At 35.8% G+C, this 23070-nt stretch overlaps 1 protein-coding gene across 4 annotated transcripts in view; it reads left to right on the plus strand.

Annotated features, from left to right (window-relative positions):
* The window catches only part of LAMA2 (laminin subunit alpha 2), a 336473-nt gene that overhangs the window by 252970 nt on the left and 60433 nt on the right, over nucleotides 1–23070 (plus strand). For all 4 annotated transcript variants that reach the window (XM_086877039.1, XM_086877040.1, XM_086877041.1 and 1 more), the window contains 8 exons: nucleotides 2282–2424; nucleotides 2943–3041; nucleotides 7708–7819; nucleotides 11179–11341; nucleotides 15771–15981; nucleotides 17427–17543; nucleotides 18695–18858; nucleotides 22316–22454. In XM_086877039.1, coding sequence (XP_086733165.1) covers nucleotides 2282–2424; nucleotides 2943–3041; nucleotides 7708–7819; nucleotides 11179–11341; nucleotides 15771–15981; nucleotides 17427–17543; nucleotides 18695–18858; nucleotides 22316–22454 — 1148 coding nt within the window. The remainder of the gene's footprint in view (nucleotides 1–2281; nucleotides 2425–2942; nucleotides 3042–7707; nucleotides 7820–11178; nucleotides 11342–15770; nucleotides 15982–17426; nucleotides 17544–18694; nucleotides 18859–22315; nucleotides 22455–23070) is intronic.

Raw genomic sequence — 23070 nt, forward strand, 5'->3', positions numbered from 1 at the left:
GAATCTTCACAGAAATGAATATATTAAAGCAAAATTATGTCAGATAATCACTCAATTGGAGGAACACATTGTGACTCAGATCTGTTTATTTTATTGCACATTATGTTTCTTTGTAAGATGGAATAAATGGTTAGATGTATGTAAACTTAAAATAATTTCTTTTGGCATGCATACTTTGGACATGCTTCTCACAAGAGGTAAGTCAAAATCCTTAGAGACTTAGTGTGCATGAAAGTGTGTTGGAAATGGGAAATGCAGTAATTTGCATTAATTGCTTGTTGAACTATTGTAATATTGATTGCATGATTTGCCTCTGACATGCTTGCACTGCTGTAATGATCTGAATTTAGTGCTGCATTTGTTAATATTAGACACGAATTTATCCTGACAGCTTTATAGATAGACACAGAAGTATTTAGTCTTTCAAAATATAATCATGGTCTTGAAATATTTCCCATAGCTACAGTACATTACAGATTGCATACTGGAGTAGTGCAGTCCTGTCTCATCTACTCAGCTCTGGTCTCACTCGATGCAGTTCCTCTTTTCAACCTGATTAGTGGGCAAGAGGTGTTAATTTCTACTGAATGCTTACTTATTGATTGTCCACTCACTGCAAATACTTTGTCTCTTCATGGGCTGTTCATTTTTTTCTTATTGGTGTGAATTGAGTTTGTCTTTAACATGTAACAAATTTTTAGCAATTTATTGCCAACCAGCAGGAAAATTTTGAAGGTGAATGGATTTAACTTGTTTCATAAGTAAAATAATATATGAAAAAAAAAAAACCAACACAACAAAAACTAAACTATAAAGGCCAACTTTTTTCGGGTTCAAGATCATTTATTTTTATCCAGCAAAATGACTATTAGGTCTCCTTACCTCCTTACCTTGATCAGCTACAGAACAGGTGTTTGTTATATAAAACATTATTTGCTGTAAAACTTGCTTTTCCTTGAATTCTCTTAGGCTTCTAAAGGCAAGCACACAGATGGCAAGAACAGGGATGATAATAAGTTGGGGGGGGAGGTTAAATTTCATGTAGGAGCATAAATCAGAATGTATCATGCCCACAGTTACTGACTGCAGTTCCAGTGCAGTTCAGTTTATGTAACAAAATACTGTGAAATAGGAGGAAGAAGTCTGCAAATGGAAGCAATGAAAATGCAAAAGGAAGTCTTAAAATAACAGTAGTATCTAGCTTTCTTCACCCACTTCTTACTACACTAATCCAGCACCTACCTTGTCTCCTTTTCAATCACCACTTGAGTTTCATGGTGTATTGAAATAGTTTACTATTTATTTCTCTGTATTTAACTCTATTCTTTGTCTTTGCTATATTGACCAGTCAACAGAATAAGAGCCATATTTAGGTAACTTTGAAAATTTAATGAACAGAAAAGATTTAATCTACATGAAGAATAGATTTCAGGAAAAAAGAAGTATTTCTCTTTTGAAAATTACTTCTTTTTTTACAAAAACATACACTTTGCTTAGTGGGTTGTTTTTTTTTTTTGCAATTAAACTGCTTAGTTTTGCTGAAATAAATAATTACACACTTGTAAAAGTTTAGGTACAACTCTCCATGTCTCTTAACATCACCATTGAATTCATTGTTTCACAGTTTGCTTCATCTCCTGAGATGTTTGGGTTTGCCAGTTCTTTATGCAGAGAAAGATATTCCCACAACTGTGTTCTAAAGGATGAAGAATTCTCCTGTCTGCTGCATAAATGATACAAGATGAGAATTTCTTGTGATAGTTAATCGAAAGCAGGGGGGATTGTGGGGGGGGGAATGCAAACTTATTTTGATATATGCAGCACACAACAATATTTTTCATCCTGAAGGATATTTGCAAGAAAAGACGCATACATAAAAAGCTTATAAGCTGGTTAGTGAAAAGAGGTAGGAAAAAGCAATTTTTTAAAAGAAACCTGTCAGTATTTTTACCTGGATGCTTTCAACTGTCTGCATTATAGGTTTTGTATGCTTGGCCATGCTGTTATATGGAGATTTTCTTAATTTTTTTCTTGCATTCAAATCCATAAGCATACTGTGTTTCTTACAGAGCTCCTTAGATTTTCCAAATTTCCCGTCTCCTTTTCTCTAACTTTCCTATTCCCTGGTTGTTGTTTCCATTTTTCTCACGCTACACATTTGTGGTAATACGTAAGAAATTAGTGTTATCTCCCACAGAATTGCATATGTGCTACACAGTATCTGAATCAAATGTATTCAATGTTTAGCAGGAAGAAATGAGCTTTGTTGTTCTTCCCCCAGCTTGTGATGATGAATGCACAGGACTCCTTCTCAATGACCTGGATCGCCTAAACCAGATGATCCTGAGTGTTAACCTTAGTGGTCCACTGCCTGCTCCATATAAAATGTTACATGGTTTTGAGAACATGACACAGGAATTAAAGGTATGTTGGCAATATTCTCATATATACATAACAGAGCTTCAGTATAACTGTACTTGATTCTGTTCAACCATACAGCTGTAAGTAGGTTCAGGGAAGAAGAAAAATCCAAGATTCAACTCTTTCAGGCTTGCTTTGGTTGATAAATAAGTATTAAAGTTATTATTTTTACTTACTTTAATACATAAATCTTGCAACAGAAATTTCTGAACATATATGCAAGGAGTTATACTTCAGGCATAGAAAAGCAATGTTGCATACAAATAAAATAGTTTTCTTGCTGATGGTCCATAAAGTGGTTATGTATTTTATGTACTGTATGTTCCCTACCTTACTTAGAAGTTATATAAAGTTGAGATTCCTGAAAAAAGCCTGTTGGATAAATGTGACACAAGTCAATGACAAAAATGATTGCATATTTTAATGAAAAGGAAATGCTTGATGCTGCTTCTCTTTAATATTTGGAAGCACAAACATTCATTACATACAGATTTTTCACTCTCCCATCTCTTTCCCAACAGCATTTGCTTTCACCTCAGAGAGCACCAGAGAGGTTTCTTCAGCTAGCACGAGAAAATCTGGATACCTTGGTGACAGAAATGGATGAACTACTGACAAGAGTATGTCTGTGATCACATTGAGGTCTATGGGTTTGGTTGAGGCTGCATAATGACAGAACTCTTCTGAATATGCATTAAACATGAATGAATAGATGAATTATAAGGTGCTTCTCAGTCTCAGTGTCTAAAATGGCAGAAAGTACTCTAAGAAACCTCTTTTTGTGGGCCAATATATTGACACATATTTTCTGCAAAACTTCCTAATAAGGTTAGAAGGCTTTTTCACATCCATACTGACCACCCAAGAATTATCTTATCTGGAAAAGATGACACTGAAGAGATGTGTGAGTTTAATTAAATATATGTCTTCTAGATTTCATTTATGAGCATAGTTATGAGCATCTTCTGGATTTTAATAGATGTGCTATGTACTCTTTCTATTACAAAAGTTTTATTTCAATATAGACTTCATTTTGGTCAGTAAAGACAATGTGCAAGAAAATAATATAAATTGTGCCACCTAGTGGAGAAAAAATAGGGAAATGAACCAGCCTCACTATAAATAAAGCTGTCCAAAGTACTTTGCTGTGAATAACTTCCAAAAGCCATGCTTGTGAGTTGAAAGAACCAAATAAGAAAGATGTGGAGCACTGTACTCATCAATATACACCTCAGAGAATCACATAAACTCCAGGAAGTTTTAGCATCATGTCTCTGAATTGTAAATGGCTTAAGGAGCTAAAATTCTCAGAGAAAACTGTTTTCTTTGTGTGTTGTTTTAATGAAATTTTGAAATGGGTAGTAGGTAAGAAAGTATCTGAAGTGTGTTTGCATATGTAGGCACCAAACACCTGTATATATATACCGGTATGCACCATTATATACATCTGTACATACTGACATTGTGAGAAAGCTTGCTTTTCCACTTCCGAATTTTGGGTTTTTTTCAATGCAAGAAGCAACTGCAATAGTTTTAAGTCTAGCTGCAATTTTAACCCATGTCAGCTCTGCAAGCTGGGAAGATGTTTTTTTCTATTAATATTTCTCAATCTTAGGCTAAGACAATTTCTTCTCCTCTTGTAAAGTTGCTCTTTTTAATATCCTTTTCCAACTTCCCCCATAGAGATGACCTAAAATAATGCAGATTCTGATGTTCTCTAGACAACTCTTGGAAAGAAAAACATATCAAAAGTGTTATCTTAGGGGAGTTAATGTGGTGGCCATATTATCACACTCCCTTTTTGCAGTTTTTCATCATTGTGATGACTAAGTAGCCTTATGATTTCCAGTCATCCTTACAAAGTTGTTTGCAATAGTTTGGGGTGTTGTTTTTGGTGTTGTGTTTTTTTTAATTTAGGGACTGGCAACTGGTGGCAGGTCCTACATTTCCCCTTCTGTACTTGTAAATAAGAATGGTGTTCCAAAAAAAAAAACATGAGTCCTGATGTAGTGTGTTCAAGGCCCATTTCCAAGTGAAGATACGGATGATAACCTCATAATGGCACATAGAGTACATAGTACCACTATAGATACCAAATTTTTCCCTGTATCTGATATGCAGGCTCACTGTATTTTCAAAGTGGAACCAGTACCAATAAGAAAAAAGCTGGTGAGGATTGGTGGGGAATCTATTTCCATGAAAAAAATTTAATCATTTTAAGATAAAATATAGAAGAAAATAGTATTTAGTCACTACAAAACTTTCAAGGATTTAGCTTCCCTGTGGTCTCTTTTCAACCCATGATCTTTTATTCAGTGCAACACTTCTTTCCCTTCTTTTACATTATTCTGTGCTTCATTTACTTTGCTGTATGGAAGATCTTCATCTCTTGCACTAATTATGTTCACATGTTTGCATGCACATTCCCACACCTAGCACCAGAGGAAGGCCTGACATCTTCAGTTCCTTTCAGTTCACTGCATTTCATCAAAACCCCCACTTGCCTTTTAATTAGGTACTTTCAGAGCATTCAAGAAGGATAGGGATCAGAATCACTCCTCTTGACTGAAATGCTTCTTTTGTCTGTGTAAACTTTTACCTTTTTCCCAAAGTACTGAATTTCTCTAGCTCTAAAATCTCTGGAAGCAGTAGCAAAGGCAACTTAGTTTGCAGTGGCTGGGAACATTTGGAGAGAGAGCCAAGAACTTCCATCTGTACAGTGATGTCTGTGTTTACACCCCCTTCTGTGGTCTGCAGCTCACTAGCTGGAGAAATTCCTGTAGGACACCCTCCAGATGCTATCTAGAGGAGTTTTTTAAGGCTTTATTAAGTCCTCAGATTAAATAAACATTGAAACAAAACCAAAATAAGAAGAGTGTGCATAGTTGCTAATACTTGCTTATAGTTTAAATTGCTGAGTGGCTACTTCAGAATGGAACAAAAAGCCTTTCATGGAACCTCCATCACTAAGTATGAGCTGTGGACATCACCAAAGCATGTTCACTGATCTCAAATACTTTACTGATTTCTGTGGTAGGGATCTCCTTTATGCCAAAAAGTTTTATTTGTGTCCAGGTAACTTTTTAAAGTGATCTGGGTCGAGTCTGCCTGACCTGTATTGCTCCCACAGCAAGAGTTTGTTTGGCCTGTTAAAACTGTTACATGCTGAAAACTGACCCAATGGAAATGGTGAGCTGTAGTAAATTGGATATGTAGAAAATTACTAGGACCTTATTAACAAAGGGAAACATTTAATTAGCCATGGAATGGCCAGCTACAATATGAACAGTATGAAAGATATTCACCATTTAATATGGTTTACGGAATTAAAGCTAGACCAGATAATGAAGCAAAAGCCTGTTTTTCAGCAAAGGAAATTCTGTCAAAATACTGAAGGTCTTCAGTGGACCTGAATGGATTTAAGTACTAAAGAGTGCTGTCACTGAAAGGAAATGAAAATTGTTCAATGACAGATTAATTTTCACAAAAATGTGGTACGTGCTACTCAGTCATAAATAGAGAGGTTAAAGTGGCCAACTTTAATTAGTATGAATGTGGAAAAAGTAATCAAAACTAAGAAAGGAATATGTAAGTTATAAAACACCATTTGTAGCAAAGGACTGGAAATATTACAGAGTATAATAAAACTGAATGTGAATATTCCAAACAAATAAAACTCAAAGAATAAAAGGATGCTTCTGGAGGGTTTTACAATAAATAATAAGTTATTCTCAATTACATGAAGAATTAAACGACATCAGAGATGCCAGGCAGGGTTACAGAAGTGGTCCATCAAGATCATTTGGAATTTTTGCCTTTTTTCTATCCCAATTGTCTCCTACAGTTCACTGTAACATTTTAGTTCTGTATCCAGGCAGGTAAAAAGGGTTTTTAAATCTTAGAGGAAGTAGCCAATAGTATGATTAAAGCTGTGTAAGTGTGAAAAGACACGTTCTTCTACTGATAGAGGGAGGGGGTGGGATAGAACAAACTCCCCCAGTCTGTATGGGTTCTTAATTCTTCCTTTATATTTCTATTTACCTGAACCATTTTCATATAAATTACTTTCAGGGTAAATTGCTTTCAATGTAGCTATTCTGAAGTAGCCCAAAATTGTAAGTGGAGTGATAATGCCAGGGATTTCATTCCAGAAACTCAGATGTAAAGTACCTTGAGGACTTCCATCTAGAAGTAATGAGGCAAAAATAAATGTGTTTAACTGCTACTATTTTTCTGACTATTACTAGAAAGTGTGGGGATTTTTGTAAGGGAGAAACAATTTGTGCAGTTCAAGTCAGGGAAAACCTAAACTCATTTTGAATTATTGACCTTCTAGCCATTTCACAAAGACTGGGAAATTCATAATGTCCTATTTCAAGATTTTTTTTGAGAATGTAATCCCTAAAGAAAAAAACTAGGGTTTTATTGGTTTAATTTCTTGGGGTATTCTTTGGGTTTTGGCTTTATTTTGTTGGTTTTTTTACTTTGCAGTACAGCTCAACAATCTTTGTGTCTTCAAATATTTAGCTGCTTTTTAATAAGAAAGGGTCCTTTTCGTAAATAGGGACCTCAAGAGCTAAGTAGAATGTCCTAAGATGATTCCTTTCCTTGGCGTGTTTCTCCAGTCTGCAGCAGATGTCTCTCTTTCTGCTGCTGCTGTGATCAGTGCAATTATAAAGCATTTAGTAACAGAAAGTTAAATTTTTACTGAGCACCCCAGTATGTTATAAACGAACAGCTTCAAGCATTAGAGCTGAATAAAACTGCTCTTTATTTTTTTTTCTGTTTCTTCATGAAATTAATGTATTGATTTAAAGTTCTTCTTGCTCGTTGGAATGCACTGTCTCTTTGAGAACACCTCCAGGGAAGAAGTAAAGAGGTCATGATGCCTGCTGCACTTTGTCAATCGAAAAGTACACAATTGTGAAACTGTGGAAAGTATTCCCTGAAGAATCTATTAAAAGGTTCCAAACAGCATTTCTTTAAGCAAATATATTATTATTCAGTGAATAATTTCATCCTGTCTCCATTGATGTGCTGCTGCACACAAGTAGGGTTTCTAAGAACCTAAAATAAAGCCTTCCAATTTCCATTTAAAGGAAAAGGTAATAAAGTTTAATTGTGTATTTGAACAGAGCATTTCATTGCCCATGCATCTGATCAATAATTCATTGATTGCCTCTGGCCTGAGGAAAGTTTTGTATATGGATTCAGCCAGTAGGAGTATAACATAGTGCAGCCTTGTCCTGTTCATTAATTATATTTTCCCTGAATTTGTATCACCAGGCTACCAAGGTGACAGCAGATGGTGAGCAGACCAGGCAGGATGCCGAGAGGACTAATGACAGAGCGAAATCTCTTGGACAGTTCGTCAAAGGCATTCTTCAAGCTGCTGAAGGTATTGGAAAAAATTAAAACACTTGAGTTGTTTCTCAAGAAAACTGGAGAATGGTAGGGGAAGAGGGTCTGAAACAGTGAGAAAGATTTTACTTGCTGAGCAATGTCATGTGCTTAAAATGTTGAGTGAAGAGCTTCATGTTGAGTGAAGTAAACTGTCTTCAAATTTTTCTTCAAATCTACGTGTACATTTTATATAAACACTCAGTGTATTGGTTGTTATGAACAAAGACTAGAAGAAAACTGAGCATGTTCATTGAGGATTTTTGCAGTTATCTGAAGAGCTGTTATGATGAAGTAACAAACAGGGCTTAGCTTTTGTTTATTTTCAAAGCAGTTAAAAATATGTATCGTTAAAAAAGTTTGATGTAATTCTGGCACTTGGTAGATTAACACTTCATCTTAATTCACCAGCTTTACTTCAGCAATGCACTTACTCCTTGCTGTTAATGAACATCTGCTGCTTGGAATTTGCAACTGACTCCTAACCCTACCTAAGCATGGAGCCAAAGCCAGCGCTCTGTCTTCCACGGACTGATCCACTGCACTTGCACTGCAGTAAATACTTTTGAGAAAAGTAGATTCTAGATGGCCTTAAGCAGCAAGACCTATATATTTCATAAAGCTATTAAATAAGATAATGGATGAAAAAAGTTAAAATAATTTTCAAATAGAGACAGGGTGTTTTAATTAGAGTTTTCAGTTCCTTCCTCCTCTAAATGTTCACTGCAGCACTGGTTTTAGTAGCTATGCTTCTGAAGGCCTATTTCATTGAAAGGGAAAGCTCCCACTTTTGTCCATGTGCTATAAAATACATTTTATATTGCCTTTTGTGTAACACATCCCTGTATGTGCTGTGGAAGTGAAATGAGCAGCAATTTAGGATAGCCTTACGACTTGTAACTTTGAAAAGAAAAATTTGTGGGAAAAGCGACAAGAAAAATCAGCAAGTTTTTGAGATTTTCTTTAAACAAAAGACCATGTTCCTCATATTTCAGGATGAATTTGGGATGATGAGCAAAACAAAGTCTTTGACTCTGTAGAGTTTATGCCCAAGTGTTTGTAGCCCAAATAAAAATTTTCTCAAGCAGGTTTTGCAGTAGAAAATGCAGAGTTAGTAAACATTGAGGGCGTGAAATAAATTTATGCAGTAGCTTAGAAGTAGACAAAAACTTTAAAATCAATGTTTTTGCCTAGTGGCCAACTTAACATTTTAAGAATACATCAATTACAAGAGGACAGGATTGAGAGATACCTTGTGGGTTAATGCATCCACTCCCCTACTATTAAAAACTTTCTGAAGTTCATCTTTAAAGTAATTTCTATAAATGCACACAATCTCAATAGGAGGTAGTTTCAGTACTCTTCATAATTACCATAGTTCACATTTCTAGCAAAAAATATTCATCTTTAGTTTATCATCTTGCTCCCTTGCAAACCTTGCTCTTAAGTTCAAATAGATGTTTTTCCTCTCCCTATCAGTCGTCCTCCTTCCCCCGCCGCCACTATTTTTGCAGAGAGGAATCATATTCCACTTTGGCCCCTTTTTTTCTAGACTGAATCACATGAAAGAGGGTTCTCCCAAATCTCTACTTGCTTTCATGTAATTTCTCTTCCTCTGCTGACAATTATATCCGTGTTTCTGAACCACAGGAAAAATGCATGAAATGAGGTTTCTTCAGTGTCTTGCTCTTCAGGAGGAGTAAAACTTGCCTATTTCAGCTCTCATAATAATGTCCCAATAACTTTTTTTTTACAGCTGGGTGCTACTGGTGATTCATAACACAGCTGTGTTCTTCTCATTCATACCTTTTACCTAACTGACAAAACTCCTCATTAAAAGTGAGAAGTTTGTAGTGATTGGTTCTAACGACCATATTCTGACCACTTCTACTGAGGTGGTTGTTGACTTTCTGAACTTGTGAGTAGCTGTAACTAATTTTCCTTCTTAGCCATGGAATTTCCCTGCTTTGCCATTCCTAGCCTTTGTCTATGTCAGTGCACCCAAATCTTTTACCGCCACTGGACTCTGATATTTGCATTCTACCAAGACACAAAATAAAATATGGTTATAAGAGAAAGATAAAACTTTTATAAGGGATTTAAATTTTTCTGAACCTACAAAAAAGCTTAGTTATCATATTCATTTTCTCTTTTAAGGTAAATATTTAGAGAAGCTACTCACTTCAATTTTTTTTAATTGAATTTTAAAAAAATTAACATAGACTTATTCCTGGCCTGAGGAGCCTTAGTAATGATAAATAATATAGTATATGTAGAAATCATCCACAATCTATTTGAGCAAACTGTAGTCTTTTTCCAGACATCACAACCCCACACAAAACCACTCATTATTAAAGATACAAATCTCAGTTCTCACCAGCTAATCAAAGACATCATTAGATTTAAATTTTCTTCATAATTTGCTCTAAACTGGTGCAATGTGTAGATGAAATAGTAGTTTATTGTGGTTTGAAAGACTGATTTTAATTTCTTTAATTAAAGATTTAATTTTAAATACTCATAAGTGCCCCTGTGACCAGGAATGGTGCCATTTCGGATAAATCAGTTACTTGGGAAGTCTGTACCTGTGGAAGGGCAGCAGTAGTTTTTAAAATTGAGGATGGAACTGATTGCCATAAATGACCTTGTTGCTTCTGAAAGTGGGTATTCTAATGTGTTGTGGTGTGCTATGGCAGGAAGATTTTAGTCCATCCTTGCCATACGATGCCATGCATACAGCTTTACCTGCTTGGAATAATTTGGGTGTTCCAAACACATTTACACTATACTTTCATATATTCCAGTCTTCATGCTTTTCTTTTCCATTTCTGGGTATCTTCTTCTAAACACATGAGTGGGTTTAGACATCTGTGGGTGTCTTTCACTCTTCTTCTGCTTCATTTTCTAAAATTTCACAATTGTTTATTCTTTCTAGCACTGTTAAGTCTGAATGCTAAAAATGACATATTTTAAGGTTCTCCAAAAGTAATTTAAGACTCATTTTCATTGCTTGTACTGCCTGCTCCTTAATTCTGTAATTAAAGCAATATAGCAAACTATCTTCTGCTTGTTTTGAAAGTTCTTTCTTTCAGGGAAATGAGGAGGGGAGCAATGTATTTCTTATACCAGATATAAAGACTTCTTTAATTATTGTGTTGAAAAGTGAACTATAATAAAAGGTTTGATGAAACAAATATTACTTTCTCATTTTTTACTGACCATTAGATTAACCATTCTTTATATTTCACAGCAGAAATAACCAGTGCAAGTTGTGTTCCACTTGTTGATAGAGTTGACAGCTTCTCTGTTGTTTTTAATTACTAGCTCCTTACATAAATGTATTTTGGTCCCCTGCAGCTGCAAATGAAGATGCTATAAAACTGAATGAGACACTCAGAACTCAAGACAAGATGTTGGAGAAGAGTCTTCCAGAACTGCAGAGTGAGGTTGAAGCCATGGTCATGGAGATGAGAAATAGAGACCTCAGTATGCAAGAAAAAATAGCTCAAGATGAGTTAAAGTGAGTAGAGAGACCCCAGTCTTCAAACTCCTAGTGACAATGTCTGACTCTTGTAAATGTGATTGTCATGTTTGCCAATCAAGTTTTCTAGCTGAGGGTTACAGAAATGTGAAAGAAAGCAAAGTCTAATACTTTATATCTGTTGATACAGCATTTGCATTTTTGGAAGTGCTTACATACGTGGAAAGCAATCCCTAGGAAATTACTTCCCTTCTCCATAGGTACCAGCAACATTTCTAATTGAATTCTAATTTTACTCTGTTTGTTTTTAGCTTCTGCTTCAGACCTGATGAATTGCTTTTGTGCTAAAAATTTCATCTGGAAGCTTAGGGTTTTTCCCTGGAAAACTAGTTGGTCTAATAAAAGTAATAACTGTCCAAAAAGTTCGTTCAACATAGTAGATGTTAAAAAGAATGTATTTTGCCATGTTTAGAATAGTGTGGGTCAGAATAAACCATCTCTGTGGCACAGTTCCAAAGCACGCTGTTTGGTTATTTAATTATCTGTAAATAAATATATATACATATTAGTATATTGGCAGCTGTTTATAAAACATTATGCCAGATGCTGAAAACTTACCTGATTCAGAAAAATACTTGGCTTGAAGCTGAAGATCTGGTAGTTTGTTACTTCTACATGAGTAAGACCAGGCATCTCTCTAGGCCTAGATTTTGCTTAGCTCTTCACCAGTGCAAACAACTAGCAGAGAATCCAGCTGAGCAGCGACATGGTCCACTGAAGTTGTGATGGATCAGAAAACTGTCTGGCATAGAGTTATGTGGGCCTGAAAATGTCAGTTATCAGGTGCATGCATACTGTAAGGAGATGTAAATGGAATACAAAATTAGCTGAGAACTCCAAGCAGTTTAGAATCAGATTTGCACTGCCTATCTTAGGCTTTAGAAACCAGATCGTTTTCTGGAAATCCTGATAGTGCAGTATTTCTTCCCATAACTCTGATAGCTTTACTTTCTATTCTCTTGAGAAAGAACATATTGCAAACTTATTTGTGAGCAATGTTTTATTGCTTTTTCATCTGATTCCACTGAGCCTCTTCTGTGCCTTCTCTACTCACACAGAGAAATAAACCAGAAAAAAGTAGGGATGATAAAAATTTAGCCAAACCTTTGGAAGTTTTACCTGCAAATTTAGGACTGGCTGGAGAAAGGCCTTTCAAACAAGGTGTTGTTAGTGCTCAAATGCTACAGCCAACATGAAACTGTCAGGCTACAATGAAATAATTTCCTACTCTATAGTCGAGTAGCTAGAGTAGAAAATGCAGTAGGGTTTTTTGAGGGGAAGGACTTCTTCTCTCCTCCTTCCATTCTTCCTGAAATGCACAAAGCAAGTGTTTAAAATTCTCAATATAGAATACATTTTGTACTAAGAGATACGTGAATATATTCATTGACTTCAATGAAAGTTTTATGGTTTATCTTAAGGATAGGGTTACCTCCTTGCAGGCACTCACTGAGATCCAAGAAATTTTGGCAGTCAACTCAACAGAAGGAAAATTAGTCACTGCGCATTACAGGGTGGGGAGGAAAGGACCCTAGAGATACTATTTTCTGCAACTGCCTCTTAATGAGAATTGTTATAAAACTGTTTAAATCATGTAGTAAAATAGTGGGTAGGATACACTCTCCAAGGAAGAAGAATGAAGAAAAATGGATTATTCTTAAAACTCTGGAAGTACATGTACATGTGTGTGGATCACTGTGCTCACACGGATGTATTCTCTACAGACCCATTTGAAATATTTACGTTTCAATAAAGTATGAATGAAGGTCTTGCAAGCCTCATTATCACTTTGAAGTAGTTAATCACACTTACTGTTTTGTCAGTGATTGTATTCTGTTTTCAGAATTTTTTCCAAGGACAGAAACACAAGATTCAGTGAATTCTCTCCTATGTTTTCAGTGAATTCTCAAAACTTAAATGAAGAAGACAAATGAAGTAAAGTCTTCTTGCTCTCATAGATGGCAAAGCTTCTCTTACATATGCAGTTTTTTCCATTATTTTCCTTCAAATTTTTCAAATGCAAGCTCTAATTGCCTTAATGTACTGAAATGGAATACTAGTCAATAATTTGTCTTTAAAAAGAGCATGTAGAGAAATACACCAGCTGCTGTTCTGAACTGCCATGATTTTCATATTTATGAAGTAAATCTTGCACTATTTTATAACATTCCTTCATGTTTTCTCAGATGCTACTGAGTTGCTATCAAGGGATGCTGTGAGCCAGAATTCTTTCTTTCTGTTTAGTATGCTGAGTAGCTTTATTTTTGTGTGACTTTTTCTTCCACTAATTTGTCTGATGGCTTCTGAACCTCCGTGAATTTCTGTCATCCACTTTCCTGGGAGAATGAATTGAGAACTCAGCTGTCCAGTGTTGGAAGACCTGCCTCCTATATTTTGACATTGCCTCCTGATATTTCCATTTTTGTTTTTTGGAGAGACATTGGACAGTTGATCACCTTATCCGTGCTATTCATGATGTTACAGTCCTTATTTATTCTTCTGATAAGGCAATTCTAACATATTTAGACTCCTATATGCAGTTGATGGGTTTTAATCATTTTGTCATCAGTTTCTAATCTTGTTTGTTCTCTTGCACTCATTCTGAGCATCCAGACCATTCAGCATTCCATCTGTTAGGCCAGACCTGTGATCGTTTCTTCTAAAACTTCAAGCATTTTGTATAACTTTATTCTCTTTCTAGGATGGTATCCAGTGAAAGTAGCACAGCTTAAGTGTACAAGAGAGTATTTTAAGAAATGTGGTGCAGCCCAGTCACACAGAAATTCTAAAGCAAAGGATTACATGGAACAGATTGCCTCATACTTCATTAGAAAGAGCAGAGGGCAAATGCACAACAGATCAATATGAAGGTGCTATCTTTAGAGCACCAAGGAAGAGTTTTGAGGTAGACTGCTGGATGGATAAGTAGTTTGAACTGTGCTATGAGGCAGGGAAATAAAAGGGAAATCCGTCTGTTTTGTACTGTTCCTCCAGTACTGCAGAGTCATAAGGGTGTCAAAATTTCCCAGAAGTGTAAGACAGGAGCTTCTTATAGAAGAAAAATGGAGGAGGTATGAGAGAAATCCTAAGTTCCTTTCTACATTTCTGTGACAGGGTGTCAATATTGGGATTTAGTTTTTGATTAAATATTTTGTCCTCAGAAGTTGTGAATTCAAAATGTGATTTTTTATTTTTTTTTCATCAAACCCAATAGCAGAATTGATGGGGGAAAAAACCTCCAATCCATCTCAGAAAATCCCAAAGCTAACAATTTTACTTCCCTTGGCTCCACTTCAGACTCTTCATCTAAATTATGTCCAGTGTCAGTGTATCTTTTTCTCCTTTCCTATATCTTTTTGGTGTGCATTTATTTGCATGTTTATTTTTAAAAGATTCCTAATGGAACTGACTGTAGACAGGCCAAATTGCAGTGTTTTTTCAGAAAAAGTTTTTTCAGAAAAGTTCTTGTTTTCCACACTTTGGCATAATGAAACAGGAAGAAAAATTTAATCTGTTCTAGGTGGAACTATGATAAATATCTTCTGTAGTTATTATCCATCCTACATATTCCTGTTTACTTATGACTTTCCTTATCTCTAAGGCATCATTTTGGAAGTGCCTGAAGTGCCTCTTTATTCTTTTTTTTTTTTTTCCTGTCCTTGACATATCATTGGATTAACACAGCAGTGTTGCCTTGTGTGAAACTGATTCGAGGCAGGCAGATGACAGTATTCCAGTAACTTAAAACTAAGGTCAGCAAAATCCATTAAAAATATTCCAGAATGTATTTTAGATAAGTAAAAATTTTTGACTACTTGAAGTCATAAATCCAAGGGTCAGGGTTTGGGTTTTTTTTATTTCACCAGAAAGCATTTATGGTGAAATATTTATTTATTTTTATATTTATTTTTGACTGTCTAGTCTAAAGCAGTCATCTGCTTCAAGATATATTGATATTGGGCATATCTACAAATCCTCCTTAAGTTCAAGGTAGGAAACCACTTTGTGTCACATGTCACATCAATGTGAGTAAAGGAAATCTTTTAGACAAGTTGAAATATTTCAGAAAATCTCACTTTTCTAGTCAGATCTCAAGAATGGAAATTAACCAAAAAATATAAGGAGAAAAAAAAAAATATATAGTCTTCCATGGAGAATATTTGAATATATTCCGCTTCATAAATAGGACCTTAGTGGGATTTAAAAACTTCTTTTGAGAAAGGGCTTAAAAAGAGCTTTCCTTTCACTTTATTATGTGTCATCTTGAAAATTACTTTAAGACTTAATTTAATTTTATTTTCTTTGAGACTTAGTTCTTCTATTTCATCTGCACATTATTGAGATTATTCAGATTATTTGGTGTAGGGAATATGAACTCTGTGTTTTCATGGGTGGCAATGTATTTCAGGAATGCAGAAGATCTTTTGGACAAGGTGAAGAAATTATTTGGTGAGCCCAGTAAGAAAAATGAGGATCTCAAAAATGAGGTCCGGGACAAGCTAGCAAACTACCAGAGCAAAGTTGATGATGCTCAAGATCTGCTAAGAGAGGCTGCAAGTAAAATTTGGGAGGCAGATCGTTTATCTGCAGTCAACCAAAAAAATATGACCATGCTGGAGGTGAGTGCTGACAAGTTTTATCCTCGATTACTTGGATTCTGATTAAAGATTGAACCTTTTGCATGATTAAATATTGAAACAAAAATACAAGCAAAACAAAAGTATAATTAAAATGTATCTATATCTGATGTAATTTAAAGGGAACATGTTCCTCAGAATGAGGAAGTGCACTGGCTTTTAAAAGTAGAATTACTCCCCTGCTTTATTGAAATAATACCATCTGTTTTGTGGAAGGTACACTGGATTTATTATTCTGTGGGAAATTAAATTTGTTCCAGTATAAATAGTCATGTAAAATTCAAATCATGTGCTCAGTATTTAAATAGGAGTTCTGTTAAAATCTTTGCTGTTCTATATTTGCTTCTAGAAAACTTAGAGTTTCATCTCCTCTCCAACCCCTGGGAAGAAGACTGAAGGGGCTATGTGGATTACAGAGTAATAAATCAAACTCCATCCTCAGTAGTTAGGAGATGTTATAAATTATCTCACTCATAGAAGAGGGTCTGCTTGTGATTTAATTTAAATTGCAGAGACTTAAAGAGCATATTATACTGTACATTAACAAGCATTTAACCAAGACATAAAGAGCAGAGTCAACCTAATGAAGATTAATGTTTCAACTGTATCTTGGTGAGCTTTCACCTCAAGTACAATATGAGGGTAGAGTTCTGAGACCTCAGTTCTCAGCAGAGATTTCTGTGCTTGATTGAATAAAGGAAATTTGACGAATTTAGGTGATCTCTGTTCTGGGCAATTTCTTCCCAAGGGTGGATGGTTAAAATTTGGAGATATTACCTGCTACTTCAGTTTTTAAAATATTCTTTACATCACTATAGCAGAGTGCCTTTCCAGCAGTCCTGTCCACGTGGCTGCTTTGGCCTCCTATCAAACTAAGCTGTGATACTCAATGGATCTTGCACAAGAAATTGCCAATTCTTTATTCAGAAGTCCATCCTTGCAATGCAATATGCAATAGTTTTACTAGTTGGAAAAACAGGAATCCATAGGTTACTCGAAACCTTTTATTTTGTATTCAGCAGTTAGTGAAGTACCAATAGATGGAAGTAGGAAAGCAACAGAATATTTTTACAAATTTTTTCTTCATAGTCAGAGGTGATTTACAAAGTGAGGAACTTGCACATCTGGGTGATGGTTAGGATTTCTAACACTCTGATTCATTTTGCAATAGTACTTCAGCCAGTAACCTCTGTTAGAGAGCAACAAAAACCCTGACATGTGGTCAGACAATGCCCAGCTGGGGTTAGGAGGACAAAGAAAAGAAACCTTACATGTGCTTTTATTGTTGTCACTGTCTCAGCTCTGGGAGCTCAGAGGGTTGCAGAAGGGGCATTGTGGCATGGTGACAAAATGCAGTCTGAGATGCTGACATTTGAGCTGTTCTAGTAAACAACTCTTCTTTTTCTTTGTGTGAACTCATTCTATAGAAAAGGAAGCAAGCTGTAGAAGATGGCAGACAAGATGTTGAAAAGGCCCTTCAGGAAGGGAATGATATTCTTAATGAAGCCACTAAACTTGCAAATAACATCAGCATAGCTGTAGAGGTGAGTATTTTATTATCTTTACCTGAGAATTAGTACAACAAAACGTCATTATGGAAGCAAAATAGATAATTAAAGTAACATCTAATTTTTCATTCTGTTTATCAACATTGAAATATTTTACTTGGGATAATTCTTTATTATCTGTATGGCAGAAGATCTAGTCAGGTGTATAAAAATTAGTAACTTGGAGTTTTTAGTGATTCATTGGATTACATGTGAGCGAGCTCATAATATTTTAGGGACTCTGCCATTTATAAATATGGTATTCTGATTGTGGTACTGACTTTATCTTGAGAATTACAGATGCAGCAGACTCATTCACAGTCTCACTGCAACTCTGTAATCTAGATATAGATTTATCTGCACAAAAACTGTGTATATATCAGAAGGAAACTTCAGAAATAATTTGTTGCCTGTGGCCACAATTTTAAGTCTAGACAGATCAGGGAGAGGATTGAACTCACATTTTGCATAATATTTTTGAAAATTCTGCCTTAAAAATTTATTCAACAGAGTTTGAGATCAGTGCCTTAGCTACCAAAAAAAAATAAAAATAAAGGTATCATTGGTTCTGAAGACGTTTCCAGCATGCATCACAGCTTACCCTAATAAATGGAAAAATGGTCTTTGGAGAGATTGAAAAGGACACGCAGTGAGACAGCTTTTTGGAACAGGAATGGCAAATCTTCAGAAAGCATAGTTCTTACTGAGAAGCTTTAATAACCAAAAAGGCATTGTAGCCACTCAAAGGGTCCTGAAACATGAAACTTCTGCCACTTATTAGTTATTACTGTGGAGCACAGCAACAATATAGCTATGCATGCATTATCATTTAGGAAACAAATCAAAATTAGAGTTTATAAGCTTTTAAAGTGTACAATTCCTTAATTGTAAGAGAAAAGCTTCTACTAAGCTCAAGAGGGACAACTAGATCTTGGAATGTTGTTTATCTTCTCTCTGCTTTTCAGTCCAGCCATTCCTGTTACTCTTTCCATACTAGTTCCCTGAAGTTTTAATGCATGGGTAAGTTGAGATAATAGCCCACAAGGGAAGAAGAAACACCCTAATATATAGATAAGGCTACAGAATTCACAGAATGACTAGGTTGCTTACATTCAGAAATTTAAACGCTTTTTTTTTGCCATTTTCAGTATGTAGAAGGCGTTGCAGATAAGATACAGCCAATGTCTGATCAGCTGAAAGATAAAATAGATGACTTATCACAAGAAATTCGTGACAGGATGCTTCCAGAAAAGGTGTTGCAAGCTGAGAACCACGCGGGCCAGCTGAATGAATCATCTGCAGTGCTGGATGGGTAAGGCAGACATTCACTGGTAATGATGAAATCATGAGGCAGGTTTGCAAAAGTGCTTCACAGAACTTTAGGGGCATTCTTCTTCTTTTACATCTGTTTCTGGGGGTATACAAATAACCAGTGATGTGTACAAGCATACAGCTATTGAGTTAGTCAATTTATGAATCTCTTGTAAACGGTTTCCTACACCTTGTGATTTTTGTAGGCTGCGTGGACAGCAAACAGTGCCCTCAGATGTACTGGTAACACAGTTTAACTTATCATATGCTTACTGCTATGTTGTGAAAAAAATAGAAATTCTTAAAGAGCTCACTACATGTTTTCATGTGCATTTGTTAAAAACAAGTACTATTTTCCTTTTTAAGATGACCGTTTTGGTAGGAGAGTATTATTGTGATGCTAAATTGTTTACTGTTGGAACTCCCCCTTAGTGATGAACAGTAATTCCTCTACCAGTTTCAAAACACTCTCCCAGAAAAGTAGGTGTCCTGGACCAAAATGCTTAAACCCAAGAACGTAAGCTTCAGTTTCTGTTTACCTCTATCACAGTCCTAAATATGAGAATTGCATTGCCCTTCATTTATATGACCACAGCTCTCTCAGAAGAATGAAACTATATAACTCATCATAAAAATAGTTTCATGGAAAGAATATAAAACAAGGGATTGTTGGGTTTTTTTGGAATTTAGGGGGAAAAGGAGAGGGGTGTCTTTTGTTTAATTGCATTCTATGCACTTAAGAAGGCAAGCCATAAATAGTAAATGTAATCTACAATACACTTAAAGGTGCAGAACTTAATATGTAACATAAACAAGGCAACTGGGGATACAATCATCATAAAATCACCCCAGGACAAATAGTAATACTCAGAAATAGACCATGGATATTCTGCCTGTTGGACCTGTCCCCAGCATAGCTTCAGCATTTCATTATTTTATAAAAGCACTGTATGAAAAAAAAAGATTATTTTTTTAAACAGCAACAATATGCTACTTTTTTGCTGCTTATATCTTTAGATCTACCTGAAGACTTGAATATCCCAAAGACTTGTGAATAGATGCTTAACACAGGTTTTTCTTGCCAGCATCTGTAATTTTGAGGAAAAGACAGGAAATACTGTCTGATATTTGCAAAATTACTGGCTTCATTCACAGTGTAGTTACACTGCTCCAGATACTCAGTGTAATACATGTTTTGAGGTATGCATAAAGTAATGATAGCTGTGGTTTCCTGGGTAAAAATGAATTTGAAAATGAGCGACTTTAGTGTCACACCCAACCATGTATAAATATCTGAATACATGGAAGATAGTCATGAAGGAACTAAGAAAATAGAAAATGTAGACAAAAAAGAAGATTGTGCTCCTAAACAAATGTTCACAATGCTTTGAGATAGAACTTTTTAACTATTCAAAAGAGACCTTTTTATGGGTGTTCATACGTGCTTCTTAATGTAGGTGAAAGCTTGGCCTTAATAATCTTAGGGTAGTGTTTAAAATGTTATAACATCACCCTGTATGCCTATGTCTGATCCAGATATCAACTTTGATTTCTCAAAAAAGACAATAAACTCCACAGAATCAAGGACATTAAAAATTATGTCTAAAAGCAGATTGTTCAAAGTTAAAATTTCTGATGTGGTCAGATAACTTCAAAGGACAAAGAAATACTGTGGAGCTGTGTAATCAGGATAAAGCTGTTTACTTCATGCCCTGACAATAAATAGTCATACTTCACAGTCATATTCAGTCTCTGTCAGTTTGAGGAATTCAAAAGTGTATCTATCTTCACAACTGACACTTGAGTGTCATTCAGAAAATACTGACTTTGGTGTAGATTACTGTTTCTTCTTACAGGAGAAGTAGAGGGAGACCCCTGTCTCTCCAGTCACCCTCTAAGGATTCAAGTAATATCTCAGTTGACAATGAGGATGTTCTCTTGAGTATTGGAACATGGAACCATTCATGTACTTAACCTAGAAAAAATTGTTATTTCTGCTGTGTACAAGGAAGCATTAGTATAGGCTTCTCCCTTATGGTTAATTCTCTGCTTGTGAGTAAACGCCATTCGTATTGGCAAATTCAGTTTAGGTTTTTCCTGACCAGAAAGGATTTGAACTATGTTTCTTAATCTACTTGCTAGGTAGCTTTTCTGGGCTCTATGTCTAACAGAGCATCCCAGAAACTTAGAGTAGCCTAGAGAGCTCCCGCTGTAGTTGAGGAAAGAGTCTTTTCCAAGAGTGATGCAGAGACAGCTCAGTCATGCAATTTCTGCAGAAATCTAAAGGGAATCTCTCCCTCTATTAACTACTTGTGGAGTCCAGGGACTATACCTTCCGTCCACTTTGTCTTTCCTGTGGCATTTTGTAGAAATCAGTAATTGATGCGAGGATCAGAGCCCAGCTGTCACAGTTCTCCAGAGAATAGATAAATTACCAGGATGAATTTTCCTTTCTTCCACACACACTGTCTCAATGACTATTTTATGCCAGCTGGAATAGGTCCAACAGGAATAATCCCCGTCTCTCTTATATTGCCATACACCTGCATGGCTAGAGAATTTCCCAGAGAGGCAAAAATCCAGGTTCTTATCCATTCTTATCCAGTTCAAGTGGTGATTTTAGCCCATTTACACTTTAGTCAGTAAAATCAACATAGGCATTGGTCATAATGACTACTGAGATAGTTGTCTTCAAGTTCATTCTGTAGGTGCAGCAATTCTTTGTAGAAAATGATTGAGTATGTCATACAGAGAGAGTTAAAGTAAAGTTATTTACCCAGCCTGCTGACTGGAAATTCACCTAGGAAGGAGGTTAGCTGAACTCTGTCGTTGCACCAGAAAATACTAACTGAATTTAATCTATTTATAGCTATCAGAATGGAGTATTTCTTGTAAATTGAAGATCACATTCAATATGAAGCATTACTGCTTATGTTTTAGATTTTTGTCAGCAAAATTAACATTTAGGATTTGGTTTAGACTATGAGATCTCCTTTAAAACTAGCAATTCTGTTTTTGGCAGCCAGACCAAGAAATCAATTTTTCAGAGATTCTGCTTTAAAACATGTCTGTGATGATCCTTCATGTTCATACAGTGCAAGTTTCCTCAAGTTGCCTGGCTCAGCACATAGCCCAAAAACCCACGTGATGAATATGTTACTTGTATTAGAGCATTAAGCACAGTGCTATCATTTCTCAGTGTCTGATCTATTTTTATCTCACAGAAGTTCCTCTTTTAGCAAACATTGTTCTTTATGTCTTTCTGCACAGATAAAATACGAATTCCATTAAATACATGATGCCAGATCTCCTGGAATCTCTAATGTCATGTTGCTCTCTAAACACCTTAGAAATAGCCTTAGATATGCAGGCCATTGGGTCTGAAAATGTAGAATATTCTGTTCTGTTGAGCTCTGACAGCAGGTTTAATGGTGTGTTTACTTTCCCCATCCCAACAGAATCCTTATTGAAGCCAAAAACCTCTCTTTCAATGCCACACGTGCTTTCAATGCTTACACTAACATCAAGGATTACACAGAGGAAGCTGAAAGGGTTGCCAAGGAAGCCAAGGCTCTTGCAAATGAAGCCATGCAATCGGTAAGGAAAATTGAGTAAATTGAGAAGAAGGTTTAGATTTTTTGTGGAATGTGTTACACCTGATCTCAGATCCATGTTTTGCCATCTTAAACCTTTATGTGAAGACCTTTGCTGTCAAACATTCTTCTTTCATGATCAGAAAGCTATGCCTCTGTCTACATGTATCTTCAGACAATCCCTATTTTTCCTAGCTCATGATCCTTACTTTTCTTCACCATTTTATTTACTATCCTTACTTTCCTCCTTCTGTCTTCCACCTTTTGGTTTCTGTGTATGGCTCAAGCCAAGCCAACAGCTTTGAGTCAGGAGTGTAGGCTGTTTGATATTCAATAGTGCTAGTTTAGATGTGGGTAATACATTCATTAAATATAAAGAACTCCCTACCTTAATCAACTCTTCAACCTAGTTCCCTGAAAATACTTGGAGGCACTTCTCTGCACATCAGATGAACTGCATGCACCTGGCCAGAATTCTAGAAATGGAGAATTGTAGGAGGCGAATGGAAATTCTTATTCACTTTGTGAACTCTACCAGTTTTTCAGAGAAATCTTATTCTCACTTTGAGGTAGCACATGCAAATTTCCAGAGAAAATGAAGAAAGCTTTTAAAAATAGGA

This window comes from Cyanistes caeruleus, chromosome 2 (genome assembly GCF_971803275.1).
Source record: "Cyanistes caeruleus chromosome 2, bCyaCae1.hap1.1, whole genome shotgun sequence".
NCBI classification, from domain to species: domain Eukaryota; kingdom Metazoa; phylum Chordata; class Aves; order Passeriformes; family Paridae; genus Cyanistes; species Cyanistes caeruleus.